The sequence below is a fragment of the Amphiura filiformis genome, chromosome 5, assembly GCF_039555335.1.
Source record: "Amphiura filiformis chromosome 5, Afil_fr2py, whole genome shotgun sequence".
In the NCBI taxonomy this organism is placed as follows: domain Eukaryota; kingdom Metazoa; phylum Echinodermata; class Ophiuroidea; order Amphilepidida; family Amphiuridae; genus Amphiura; species Amphiura filiformis.
In genome coordinates, this window is record NC_092632.1 from 17,664,364 (window position 1) to 17,678,941 (window position 14,578).

Genomic DNA, 14,578 nt, shown 5'->3' on the forward strand with positions numbered 1-14,578 from the left:
AATCCTTCCTAGCAATTTCTTATATATCCATTAATTTTACAAAATATCAAGAATTGCCACAATTTCTAGGATTAATTACTGTTCTTCCTCAGATGCACGTTACAACAAATGGGGGAGTTTCCCAGAAGGTCAAAGGTTTTGTTTGTTTATACATGTCATGTTTGACATGTACATGTTTGTAAGGTCCACTGATCTGATCATGTGTAGAAATCAGTTGTCAGGTCACAGACACAGGTGTGTATATATATCATGATATGTCACAAGTTTTATCTTACCCGTATGCATATGATTTGCTATAGAGGGTATTCATTACTACGTCATTGATGTGATTGCTCATGCATAAAATTCCTCCACATAGGTTGTTTAGCTTTATAATCGGGAGAGTGACCTCTTGAAATGATGATCACAGTTATCTTTGAGTTATTACAGTGAGGCCCACGTACAATGTTCAACACAAAGTGAACAATGCTATAACTTGAGGACAAACAAACCAACACCGCCAAATTCGACTGACATGTGTACAACGTGGGAAGCTATGGGGAAATTGAACACTTGTTGTCTGATCATGCATGTGTTTATGGTTCGGGTAGCGGTTACTTTAGCAACTCTCGTTCCGCTTGGGTTTATTGCATACACTCTATTGTGTTTTAATATCATAGTTTTTGTTTATGATCTGGGTGATTGGTTGATATCCAACTGACAACTGACAACTGGCATGCATGCTGATACTCCATGACCATCATATATATTATGTGTCAGTTTCAAATAAAAAATCTCTTAAGTTTATTGGCTCGGTTGCCCACCTAATTTGCACAGTACCTGTGGGACCTGAGAGCAGCCACATCCGAGAAACTGAATACAAGAAATGATTTTCTGATATCAAATAATTTTGGATTTTTGAATTTCGTGAGGCTACAAATTTTATGGCAAATTACTACAAATTGACATTTAAACAATCCTCAAAGTAAACTTTATAAATCTATAATGATATGTACTGGTGCTTATAAAAAGTGTATGTAGAAAAGGCAACCATCATGTGAAAATTTTGACATTTCGCATTGAAGATATGTATGTGTTTAAGTTTCATAAAAGACATTTTGGGTCTTTTGGAAACCTTCATGTGGAGCGATTACCGGAAAGGGTGCAACTCTACTAGTCTTATTTATTACAAGACTGCCCTACCCCAACCCTAAACCCTAACCCTAAACTCCGTAAACGAGGACTGGACTCAAGTCTAGCAAGTTGTACCCTAGGACAACAAGTCATATGGTACATGTACCTAGAATATTTTCTCAATTTGAATTTTTTCCTTTCTAGGTGATGACTGATTTTACCGTAAAATTTGCATCAATTCCCGATGTCATGATATATATGCGCTTATGCGCTACATTTTGTAAACTCCGATTGCCGATTACATAGACGAGTACAACTGGTAACCAGCCAAAGCCGGTACTCTGCAGTGCCGGTTTGCTATTCAATTGCGTGGTGCATTGGGTGACATGTATTTCTACATCTTTTGCCTAGATACGATGATCCACCCAAAAATAAAAATCATCGTATAGATCCCTGTACAAGTTGTACCCTATTCGGTAATTGTACCCTTCATCTTCAATATGTAAGACAAATGTAATGAAATGATTAGTTTCCTGTCACCCGCCCGCATCACCTTTTCAATTTGACCAAAACATTCATTATTTTCATAAAAAAGTCAATTACCGTTAAGCGGGGTGACTTTGGACACGCATATAGGACAGGGTTGCTTGATTTAAATCACAATTTTTTTCAAAAAAATTATTCATTTAAATTTAAATCAATGAGTTTTTTCAAAAAAATCATCAATTTAAATTGAGCAACCCTGTCCTATATGCCTGTCCAAAGTCACCCCATTGTCCAAAGTCACCCTGCTTTACGGTATCTGAAAATTGAGATGTAAATAATAAAAATTGAAACTCTCAAAATGTCTGACATCCCCTGCTGATCATAATCAGCAGTTTTTCTTTAGTTGTAGGGGCAGAGGATGTAGTAAATGATGGATATTTAAGGATTACCTCATCATGTAATCACAAAAATTGCAAATTTCTTAATTTTCATTTTAATAAAAACAAATTCAAATCTTTCTCAATCTGTTGCAAAATGTCTGTAATGATGATCTGCATTAATGCCTGTTTTAAGATGGTCTTTAATCAACATACAATGATAATAGACAAATGAAAGTTTTGACAATAATGAAATTTTCCAAAATAATGAATAATGAAATCATGACCTCATATTTCACTGAAAAAAATGTGACAGGAAACTAATCATTTCATTTCATTAGCCTAATGTCAAAATTTTCATGTGATGGACAGCTTTTCCTCCCAGCTACATAAACTTAAACTACGTATCCGATTTTATATTTTTTGAAATTTGACCAACTTCACCAAAAATATTTGATATTTGGGCGATAATCATGCTTTTTTATGATCTTTTTTTTTGCCCATTTTGGCCATTTTGGTCAAAATTCACAAAAATAAAAAACTGTTCTTAGATTTTTTTATCTAGTTTTTAAAAATTATTAAAAATAATTTTTGGCCCAACTATTATTTTGTTACGAAATTAACGACAAAGAAGTGAGCCAAAAAAACGGGATTTGGGGCCAAAAATTAGCATTTTGGCCCATATTTGACCTCACAGATGAATATAATCAAGTGTTTGCCATTCTAAGTATATTTATGTTTATATATACTTCAGAGCAACAATTTTGCAATTATGAGGCCTGAAAGTTTCCAAAATTCCAGGGTTAAGACCAACCTTTTAAGCAAAATAAGGACAACGTCACCAAAGTTTTAGGAGATAATTTAAATTTGTTCGTCATTGTTAAATTCTCAATGCATTTAAAACAATAACTATGCCACATTTTGATAGCATTTGCCCGGGCATTTGCATCAAATTATTCAAAATTTTAAAGTTCTATTGTATATCATGATGCATAAATATCTGAATACAGATTTCTTTTGTCCCAATTTGCTTTATCTGTCACAAAGCTTTGTACCTTTCAGGTAGATGGAATATTCTGCAATATGGCGAGTATACAAGTATCACCCTCACCAGCAATGGTAGATGAAAAACTCACTATTATTGTTAAAGGATTGAATGTCGGATCAAAAGTCACCATAAGATCATTTGTCACTGAAGGTCGTTTTAAATTCGAGGCACATGCACATTATGTTGTTGATCACAGAGGTGAAATCCACATAGCAGAACAGCCGTCTCATGGTGGGACATATACAGGTACAAATATTTATTGTTTGTTGTTATTATTGGTTTTTAGGGGTTCTTTTTGTAATAAGTATCAAAGATATGTAAAAAAAAGTAGTAGATATGATGCATTGATGAACATCTGACATCAGCAGTAGATATGGGGCATTGATGAACATCTGACATCAGCAGTAGATATGGGGCATTGATGAACTATCTGATATCAGCAGTAGATATGGGGCATTGATGAACTATCTGATATCAGCAGTAGATATGGGGCATTGATGAACTACCTGCTATCAGCTGCAGATATGATACATTGATGAACTACCTGCTATCAGCAGTAGATATGAGGCATTGATGAACTATCTGATATCAGCAGTAGATATGATGCATTGATGAACATCTGACATCAGCAGTAGAAATGGAGCATTGATGAACTACCGTATCTGATATCAGCAGTAGATATGGGCCATTGATGAACTACCTGATATCAGCAGTAGATATGAGGCATTGATGAACTATCTGATATCAGCAGTAGATATGATGCATTGATGAACATCTGACATCAGCAGTAGATATGGAGCATTGATGAACTATCTGATATCAGCAGTAGATATGGGGCATTGACGAACTGCCTAATATCAGCAGTAGATATGGGGCATTGATGAACATCTAACATCAGCTGTAGATATGGAGCATTGATGAACTATCTGATATCAGCAGTAGATATGGGGCATTGATGAACTACCTGCTATCAGCAGTAGATATGGGGCATTGATGAACTATATGATATCAGCAGTAGATATGGGCATTGATGAACTATCTGCTATCAGCAGTAGATATGGGGGCATTGATGAACTATCTGATATCAGCAGTAGATATGGGGCATTGATGAACTATCTGCTATCAGCAGTAGATATGGGGCATTGATGAACTATATGATATCAGCAGTAGATATGGGGCATTGATGAACTATCTGCTATCAGCAGTAGATATGGGGGCATTGATGAACTATCTGCTATCAGCAGTAGATATGGGGCATTGATGAACTATCTGCTATCAGCAGTAGATATGGGGGCATTGATGAACTACCTGCTATCAGCAGTAGATATGGGGGCATTGATGAACTATCTGATATCAGCAGTAGATATGGGGCATTAAACTACCTGCTATCAGCAGTAGTAGATATGATGCATTGATGAACTATCTGATATCAGCAGTAGATATGAGGCATTGATGAACTATCTGATATCAGCAGTAGATATGAGGCATTGATGAACTACCTGCTATCAGCAGTAGATATGATGCATTGATGAACTACCTGCTATTAGCAGTAGATATGATGCATTGATGAACTACCTGCTATTAGCAGTAGATATGGGGCATTAATGAACTACCTGCTATCAGCAGTAGATATGGCGCATTGATGAACTATCTGATATCAGCAGTAGATATAGGGCATTAATGAACTGCCTGATATCAGCAGTAGATATGATGCATTGATGAACTACCTGCTATCAGCAGTAGATATGGGACATTGATGAACTATCTGATATCAGCAGTAGATATGATGCATTGATGAACATCTGACATCAGCAGTAGATATGGAGCATTGATGAACTTTCTGATATCAGCAGTAGATATGGGGCATTGATGAAATACCTGCTATCAGCAGTAGATATGGGGGCATTGATGAACTACCTGATATCAGCAGTAGATATGGGGCATTGATGAACTACTTGATATCAGCAGTAGATATGGGGCATTGATGAACTGCCTGATATCAGCAGTAGATATGGGGCATTAATGAACTACCTGCTATCAGCAGTAGATATGATGCATTGATGAACTATCTGATATCAGCAGTAGATATGAGGCATTGATGAACTATCTGATATCAGCAGTAGATATGATGCATTGATGAACTATCTGATATCAGCAGTAGATATGGGGCATTGATGAACTACCTGATATCAGCAGTAGATATGATGCATTGATGAACATCTGACATCAGCAGTAGATATGGAGCATTGATGAACTATGTGATATCAGCAGTAGATATGGGGGCATTGATGAACTACCTGCTATCAGCAGTAGATATGATGCATTGATGAACTATCTGATATCAGCAGTAGATATGAGGCATTGATGAACTATCTGATATCAGCAGTAGATATGATGCATTGATGAACTATCCGATATCAGCAGTAGATATGATGCATTGATGAACTACCTGCTATCAGCAGTAGATATGGCGCATTGATGAACTACCTGCTATCAGCAGTAGATATGGGGCATTGATGAACTACCTGATATCAGCAGTAGATATGGGGCATTGATGAACTGCCTGATATCAGCAGTAGATATGATGCATTGATGAACTACCTGATATCAGCAGTAGATATGGGGCATTGATGAATTATCTGATATCAGCAGTAGATATGGGGCATTGGTGAACTACCGTACCTGATATCAGTAGTAGATATGGGGCATTGATGAATTACCTGATATCAGTAGTAGACATGGGGCATTGATGAATTACCTGATATCAGCTGTAGATATGAACTGATTTTTTTGTTTATATGTATGTAACTCTCTGATATTAGCAATTGGTATGGGGGCATTAATAAACTACCTCATACCAGCAGTAGATATGGGGCACTGATGAACTATACCTACTTGATATTAGCAGTAGATATCGAATATTGATGAACTACCTGATATCAGCAGTAGATATGGAGTATAAAATAAGCTACCTCATAATTATTAGCAGTAGATATGGGGCACTGGCGTACTACATGATATCAGTTGTGGATAGGGGGAATTGATGAACTACCAGATATCAGCAGTAGATGTAGGTATTGCTGAACAACCTGACATTAGCAGTATACGGAGTATTGATGAACTACCTGATATTTATATTAGCAGTAGATAATAGGCATTGATTTAAAACTACTGATATTAGCATGGGGCATTGATGTATTGATATTAGCAGTAGATTGGGGTATAATTGATGAACTATCGGAAATCAACAGTGGATATGGGGGTATGGTGAACAGATATTAGCTATAAATATGGACAGGCCTGTAGCTAGAATTTGCTGGAGGAGTGGATTTTCAAAATAAATTGGTTTACATGCAAAGAGTGGACTTTCTCCCCTAAAAAAAGACTTTGTTTAATAGGCTATTTAAACAGTTTAACATGAAAATATATTTTTTGTTAATTTTTCATTCCAATTTGGTCATTCTTGGGTACATTTGAGCATTTTCCTCTGAAAAGTAAAGTAGAACTTTTATGGGCCTGGATCTGTGTCTTAATGTGAGGTTTTTAAACAAACGACCATAATCATATCAATTACCATACTGTACCTTTAATATTATATTTTCTTTCCTACAATTACTCAGGAGTTGAGCCAATGGGACTATTTTGGGGTATGCAAAGCTGCCCTGGACAGAGACAAGGAATAAGATATATGAAGTTAGATGTCACTACACCAGCTTCCACCACATTATCACTTCATAAAGGACATTTAGATACTTCAACTTTACAAGATGATCAACCCATTACTACTACAACAGTTGATAGATGGTACATGGCCAAAAATGTGCAAAGGATACCTATAAGACATGGCAGGATACGTGGGGTTCTCTTTAAACCAAAAGGTAAAGGAAATTATAATGTTCACAATCTTGGAAAGTCATGTGTGCCATGATCGGATGTCGCTAATATTGATTTTGAGATATTGGCAAAGAAAGTGTTAAAATTCTTTTGTTTTATATTGTTTTCAGCGGTTGATAAATTGACGTAACTTCACAAAGAAAAGTCGTATCAACATGGGGTCTTCAGTTTCTGAAAGCCCTAAATGTCCTCTTTAGAAACATGTGTAAAACTCATTTTCGACCGGGGCCGACATGTGACTCATTCCCCTTGATCATATTCTTAAAATTTTTAGAGCTATTTTAAGAACCACTGAGCTTGTTTCTACTCATTTTAATGCATTTTTCGTGCTGATTCCAAATATGGTCATTAAAACTTACAATTCTGACATTTTCAAATTTAAACAAAATTTGAACTGGAGAGAGGTAAGGTTACAGTTGGAATACTTGATCAGTTTGGAGAAGTATAAACTTGTATTAAAGGTAAACTTTGATTTGTCAAAGATGTATTGTTGCTGTTGTGTTTTTAGTTTGTGTTCTGTTTGTTTGTTATTTTGGTCATTGTGATCGCTTGCCGAGTATTGTTGCTCTTCATGGAGCCTATTTTGTGCTATTTTCAGCTCTTGACTTGATCTAGTTCCCTAAATATAACCACTATTTCAATGTATTTATTTCAGGCCCAGGTCCATTTCCAGGGGTTATAGACCTGTTTGGGGCGGCAGGAGGATGTATTCAAATTAGAGCAGCTCTTCTTGCCTCTCATGGGTTTGCTGCATTTGCCTTAGCTTTCTTTGGTTATGAGGACTTACCAAAGGCAGCCTGGAACCTGGACTGTGAATATTTTGAGGTAAAAGTAACAACATGGGCTCCTGGGAATGGACTAGTATAAAACACGAAAGGGAACTAGCTGTAGTCCTGAATTTAAAAATAAATAGACCAACTTAAAAAAAAATTAGCTAGTGGTTTCCACCTTCAAATAACCTAGACTGTGCCACAGCATGAGAAACGGATGAAAACTACCAAGATGTGTACACGGTGTGAAAGAATAGTTTTATTTGAGTTGGAGTTGGTTTTGTAGCTTAAAGGGACATTTTGTGATCCATATCCTCATCCTCCACTTCCCAGTGCAAGTGTAAAAAAATTAAATTGTTTATAAATAGCTTAAAAGTGAAGGACAAGTCATTCAAATTGTCATTTGGTATTTTTGAAATGACAAATTTGGCAAAAAACAAAGAAAATAGTAGTACTGACGAAGTTGAAGCCCCATTCAAATACATGTAGCTAATTTAGATACTGTCAGTATCTAAATTACAGATTCGTGCAGAATGTCTTATTTTGTCTTAAATACATGGCTTTCTGCTGAACCACTCACAGGCTATGCTAGCACAATGACAAAGGTACCAAAATCTGAATTTTGATGATTTTTACGATCGTCCGGATGAGCAAATCACTGAATGGGCCTTTAAGTTGAGATTTTTGTACCACCGGAAAGCTCTGGCTAAATTATGTTTGTGTGCAAAAAAAATTCTTGCAGATTCATTTACTTGGCAAAAATATTGTCAAATTTTATGTTCTGTTAACATAACAAAATTACAACACAGTGGCCTATGGAGCAGTGTAACACCTAATCATGCATCAGAATCAACTGAAATTTTGGGAATAACCCTTTTCTACTTCTTGTCAAGATGTCAGCTTTTTGTTACATTCCCAGTTGTTTCAAAGGAAAAAGATTTGTAATTTTAATGTCAATCTTTCATTTCTTAAAAGCAACAAGCCATATTTTTATGAAAAACAAATGTTTTGCAACTTTCAAAAATTAATGTAGCTTATACATTATCCTATGTTTTTTAAAATTATTATTTTTGTTTCATTTTGCTTGAAGGAAGCTGTAGATTATTTTTCAGGCATATATTACATAGAAACCGGAGGCATTGGTGTAGTTGGTGTATCTACAGGGGCAATGGTGGCACTACTTATAGCCTCTCTATACCCAGATAAGGTAACTTAATTCTATGCATCTTACTTCAGTAATATACTTGTTTTGTATTTTGAAAATTAAGAATATCTTAATAAAACTTGTATGATTCTTTCAAACTAATACCACAGGGAAAGAATATTTTGTTTTGGATTTTCTTTGTATGGTTTCTTTTTTGTATAAGTATAAAGCAACAGAACAAATGGCCCTTTGCATTATGCAGGGCTCCTGTGTTCATATAAAGAGGTTTGAAAGGTAAGGGGGCAACTTCATATTTCTTTGGTGTGTATATGTTCCCTGTGGAACTGGAAATGGTACATCTCAGTATAAGGGGTTCTTTGGAGCTGTAAACTAGCCAAACAAGAGTCTTTTGTAGCTTTCTGGTTGAAAATTGCTCTGGAAAAGAAACCAGACATGAGAGGAATGAGCCATTTGGGGGTCTTTTAAAGTTGAAATTATCAAAATGAAGGGAACTGCATGGTCCACAAACAGGTCTTTTTGAGAGAACATACCCATATGTTTGTGTTAAGGGGCATAATGCCCCTGCCCCATGTCTGAAATATGATTTCCATTTCCTGTATTTTTTGGAATTGAACACTTTGATGGATGTTTACACAAAAAAGTGAAGTTTTGATATCTGGGCCCCACAGAATATTTATTGGGATGGAAAGTATGAAATGTTCTATAAAAATGATCCCTTTTTGGTTACCATTTCTCATCTTACTGGGACTATATTCTTAATGACTGTACTTAGTCTCCTTGCAACACCACTGGCTATTACATGTCTGGAACCAAAGACCTCCATTCACACTTGCCATACCTACATCTAATTGCATTATCTATTTCTAATGTTTTACAGATTTCAGCCGTTGTTAGTATTTCTGGGCCAGTTGCTATGTTTCCATTTCCATTGTTACTGAAAGGTGAAGTAATGGAATACATAGGGTAAGTTTTATCATTTCAACTTGTTACCAGCATCAAATTAATTTCTGGTTCTTCAAGTGGTACTTAGCTCAGTTTTAACCTGGTCTATAATATTGTAATACACTAAATCATGCATAACTTGCAAACGCAAAATCGGAATCAACTGAAATTTTGGAAATAAGCTACTTTGCTAAGACCACTGAAACCCGCTTTTTGCTGCAAATTTCGTTCAGAAAAGCTCTCTGTATTATTTGGAGTGGCAAATCTCAGTGAAATATGTGTTTCAAAACAGACACACCGGCTTTTTAGCCTATTATTGTCATGCAGAGCCGCGCATGTGTATGTCCTTACTAACATGATATGGTGGGTTGATACCTGTATGTGACATACTCAGCAGGTATGATACAAGATATATCATGTTAGTAATTTGGGGCGCTTATCCAATGAAAACATGGGAAACTACTTGTTTGTTTGTTTGTTTACCCAGGTTGGTCTGTGAGGGACACATTCTAATCCATGGGAAATCCATGGACTGTTCCAAGCTCATACAATAAAAATGCACAAGCCTGGATAGCCAGTGTAGGCTAAGATGTATGCTGGCCCAGATAGCAAGGAAAAGAAGAAAGGAGAGAAGGCAACTCCCAAACACATTATTGTACAATTTTACTCGTAGCCCTTATTCGGGAGAAAATAAATTGGAATTCCAATCTCAAGCCCCGAGGCTTAATGGTATGATAAAAGCATATACAAACAGGGGCTACCAATCTATTGTATTGGCATATTTAAGGCAGTTTCGTATTGATTTATCTTTCGTCAAAAATCACTATTATGCTTGTAGACAAGGTTTAATAGTATAGTAGGTTACAATAGTCCATCCAAAGATGGAATTTAAGTTCCATTTGACACCATCGTGTGAGAATGGGTCATTTTCTTTGTCTAAACCTACTCTTTATCTTTTTTCACTTACAGGTGGGAATTTGACAGAGTACAAAAGGGTCCTGATGGAGGTTATATGATGAGATATGCTGCTGATAGTCTTCAAATTGCTCCTGAAGGAGCCAAAATAAAAGTGAGTAACCCCATAATATTGAAAAATATTACTATTCATAATTTTGTGATTTATGGAGGGAGGGAACTAAAACACTTTCTCAAACTTTTCTGGTTTAGCATGCTAAAACAGATTTTCTCCCATTTTAATAATCTTTGCTTTTTTGTACCTATAGGTTGAAAAAGCCAGGAATTTATTATTAATTTATGGTGATGCTGACTTGGATTGGCCAACTGATGAACATACATCAGAAGCCATCAAAAGATTAGATGCCCACGGTCACCATGGATACAAGATGCTTTGTTACCATGGCGCTGGTCACCTCATTGAGCCTCCATATGCACCTACAACATCAGTGTCTTTCTTTAAAGGTAAGAAAAATGAGGCATTTTCGGCAATGTTCAATTAGATTTTTCATTATATATGTTTATTTTCATTTCATTCCCTGAGTACACTAATGTGATATTTACTCCTCGCCAAATAGTCAGGCGATATTTACTGGCGTAGTGCACGTTAGAATATGACTGTTGCTATGTCAACTGGCTCATGGCTTCTTTGTTATAAACCAGTAATTGAAATGATCAAAACATAAAGCCTATGGCATATCATAATTTGGAACAGGTGTATGAGCCCAGGCTTGAACCAATATCCATTGGTTATTAATGTGCATTATGACAGCGAATACTCTTTTCGTGCTCATTCACCTAGAAATGGCATTGGAGCAGGTGAAATAGTGAAAGGTTTTAACATACAAATGGCAAGATACGAAATGTCAGTGTAAAAGCTACAGAGCGTAACAAGGAACCACTTTAATAAGAGCCAGCCCCCTTCATATGTAGTTGATATGTGATTTCTCATGGATTGGAGGTATATCGTTTATCCCCACATTCCCCAGTGTTCTTTATGATGCTGTGCCACTGAATGGTCAAGGCAAGGATTTTTCTTGCATCATCGCACACCAATTCTACCGGCATCTTCCACTTTCCTCAAAATTTCTACTTGTAGGCCAAACAATCTGTTTTGACCATTATTTTTTTCTATATTGTGTTACATATCATGATTGAGATACCCTGAGAACATGCAGGCCCGTAACCAGGAGCCACCTCCCTGGTTACGGGTCTGCCTATATGAGAAACCATTTAGTGAGACTTGATACGGGACTTGATCATAATGCCTAAATGTGACACGATCTGGTCCATGGGGGCCAAAGGAGGCATTTTTTAAAATGGAGTTACTGTAATTATTACATTGTATATACCATAGGCTGTCATTTACTGAAAGCACCAAAGGCCTAAATTGGGGGTCAATAAGTGATTGCACATCTGTATGACCCATTATCAGTGAGTGCCCCCCTCCCCCTTCCAGGGTGACAAAATAACACTGTATTCCATATATTTATTTTCCATTAGGTGAGGTAATAGCTTGGGGAGGCACTCCTAAACCACATGCAGATGCTATGGAGGATTCATGGAAACACATTCTGGAATTTCTTTCCAATCATATTGGATATGGGACATTAAATACAGAGTATAGCTGGATTAAAAGTCTACTGTGAAAATACTCTGTATAGTACACTGCATTATCATGAATTGACAACTTTTGAAGTTTTTAATGTGTTAGGACACTCAGGAAGCTTTTAAATTTAAAAACCATTTAACCGTAGTTATTTTGTATCATGTTTTTAATGACAACAATTAAAGGTTGGTGATCCAATTATTTCACATTGAGCCTTACCATTAAAGCCATATTGTAACATATCCATAAGAAATAGAATTGTATTTTCTTTTCTTCAGAATGGTTGTCTCAATTTTAGATATATGCCTTTTAAATTTTGACCCGAACAGATGAGGCAATGCATAGAAAATTTAATTCTAGTGCATATGTCGCCAATGTGTGTCACCCTGTCGATTGTGACCAAGGTTGGTCCTTTTGATGTGTTACAACCTTCCTGCACGTCATGTAAAGACAGTGTTGTGAAGATCCCATATGCGTTGGGCATAATAACTAATGACGTTCTCTGTCGTTTTATTCAAAATCTCATACTTCCATGCTATTACCTTGATTTTTGCAAGTTATGTTAGATCTCGAAAGTTTATTTGTTTTGTATTTTTAAAAATTCTACCTCAATCGTTTATACTCTTAAATCTTGGCTACGAAGTAAATGTTATTTGATGAAAATGTGATTTTTGGTTGTTAAGATGTGTTGGATAAAGTGAATACAGATTTGGAATGTTGGAAACGGTCTGAAAAGAAAGGCCAATTTTGATTAAAAAGGTTTCTCACATCAATGTGGAAATCATTACAGCTTTATTTTTGAAAATGATTATATTGCTTTATTTTTGTTCAAGTAATTTAATCTAATGCCTGCATATAGTACAGTTTTACTGGGTATCGTGTCTTTTGCACAACAAAACCTAATTCACAGATACATGTTCAGAATATCCTTATATTTTCATATGGGTTCTTGACTTCGATTGGGTTAGCACTTGTTGGTTTAAGTTGTATTCATTGGTTCATAAATCAAAATCTAATTATGGTTAAAAACTAGTACGCAAGAAATTACCTTTTGTCTGATTGAAACCCGTCGTAATTGCTATCTTCAGTAGATAGTCAAAATAATAATCATTAAATAAATCATTAAACATAAAGAAAAAAATTAGAGCTATTAATTATTTTTGTAGGCCCAAATGCCATCTACAGAAGATAGCAAGCAAAGCAAAAAAATGCAAAATAATGTTCCAAAAACATTGCCTAACACGCGTTCTTGATGATGATTCAGTACGCAAAATCTGAAGATTCAGATTTGACAAATAGAGGTATTATTTTTTTTCTTTATAGGCCATAAATGCTATCTGCAGAAGATAGCAATAAGCAAAAAACATGCAAAATAATAGTGTTCCAAAAACCATTGCCTAATACGCGTTTTAGATAATGATGATTCAGTACGCAAAATGTGAGGATTCGGTACGCAAAATCCCAGGGCCGGTAAAACGGCTATAATTTGCCGCGCGCTTAGAAAAAAAAGCCTAACACTCTTTCCAGATGATGATGATTCAGTACGCAAAATGTGAGGATTCAGTACGCAAAATTCCAGGGCCGGTAAAACGGCTACAATTTGCCTCGCGCTTAGAAAAAGAAAGAAGCCAATAGGCCGAATGCAAAGCTATAAAGAAATGTTAAAATAAAGAAGCTGACCAAAATTAAAAACGGTACTTATAGCAGAGATTGTTGGGAACATGAAGGAAAGAAAACAAGAAAAAAAAAAAAAAGCAAAACAAAAAAACAATGATGATTCAGTACGCAAAAAGCAAAAAAAAACCTTTTTGTCTTATAATTATAAACCGGTCGTGATTGCTATCTTCGGTAGACAGTCAAAATGATAATCATTAAAAAAACATCATTAAACATAAAGAAAAATAGAGGTATTCATTTTTTTTACTTTATAGGCCCTAAATGCTATCTACAGAAGATAGCAATAAGCAAAAACATGCAAAATAATAATGTTTCAAAAAAACATTGCCTAACACTCGTTCTAGATGATGATGATTCAGTACGCAAAATGTGAGGATTCAGTACGAAAAAATTGCGGGCCGATAAAACGGCTATAATTTGCCACGCGCTTAGAAATAAATATATCGCTCATTCTACAAAATCCGGTGCCAATCCACTAAAAAAATTGAAAAAATAAAAGTTGTTCAAAAAGACCTGCTTTTTGTGATTTTTAAGAGTAAATGT

General features: G+C 35.7%; 1 protein-coding gene across 1 annotated transcript; it reads left to right on the forward strand.

Moving 5' to 3' along the window:
• Nucleotides 1–175: 175 nt before the first annotated feature.
• LOC140152738 (acyl-coenzyme A amino acid N-acyltransferase 2-like) lies at nucleotides 176–13,153 on the forward strand. Its single transcript, XM_072175217.1, has 9 exons — nucleotides 176–234; nucleotides 3,039–3,270; nucleotides 6,645–6,902; nucleotides 7,574–7,743; nucleotides 8,779–8,895; nucleotides 9,731–9,816; nucleotides 10,765–10,864; nucleotides 11,019–11,214; nucleotides 12,253–13,153. The coding sequence occupies exons 2-9, from the start codon at nucleotides 3,060–3,062 to the stop codon at nucleotides 12,396–12,398; spliced, it is 1,284 nt and encodes a 427-aa protein (XP_072031318.1). The 5' UTR covers nucleotides 176–234; nucleotides 3,039–3,059; the 3' UTR covers nucleotides 12,399–13,153.
• The last annotated feature ends 1,425 nt before the right edge of the window (nucleotides 13,154–14,578 follow it).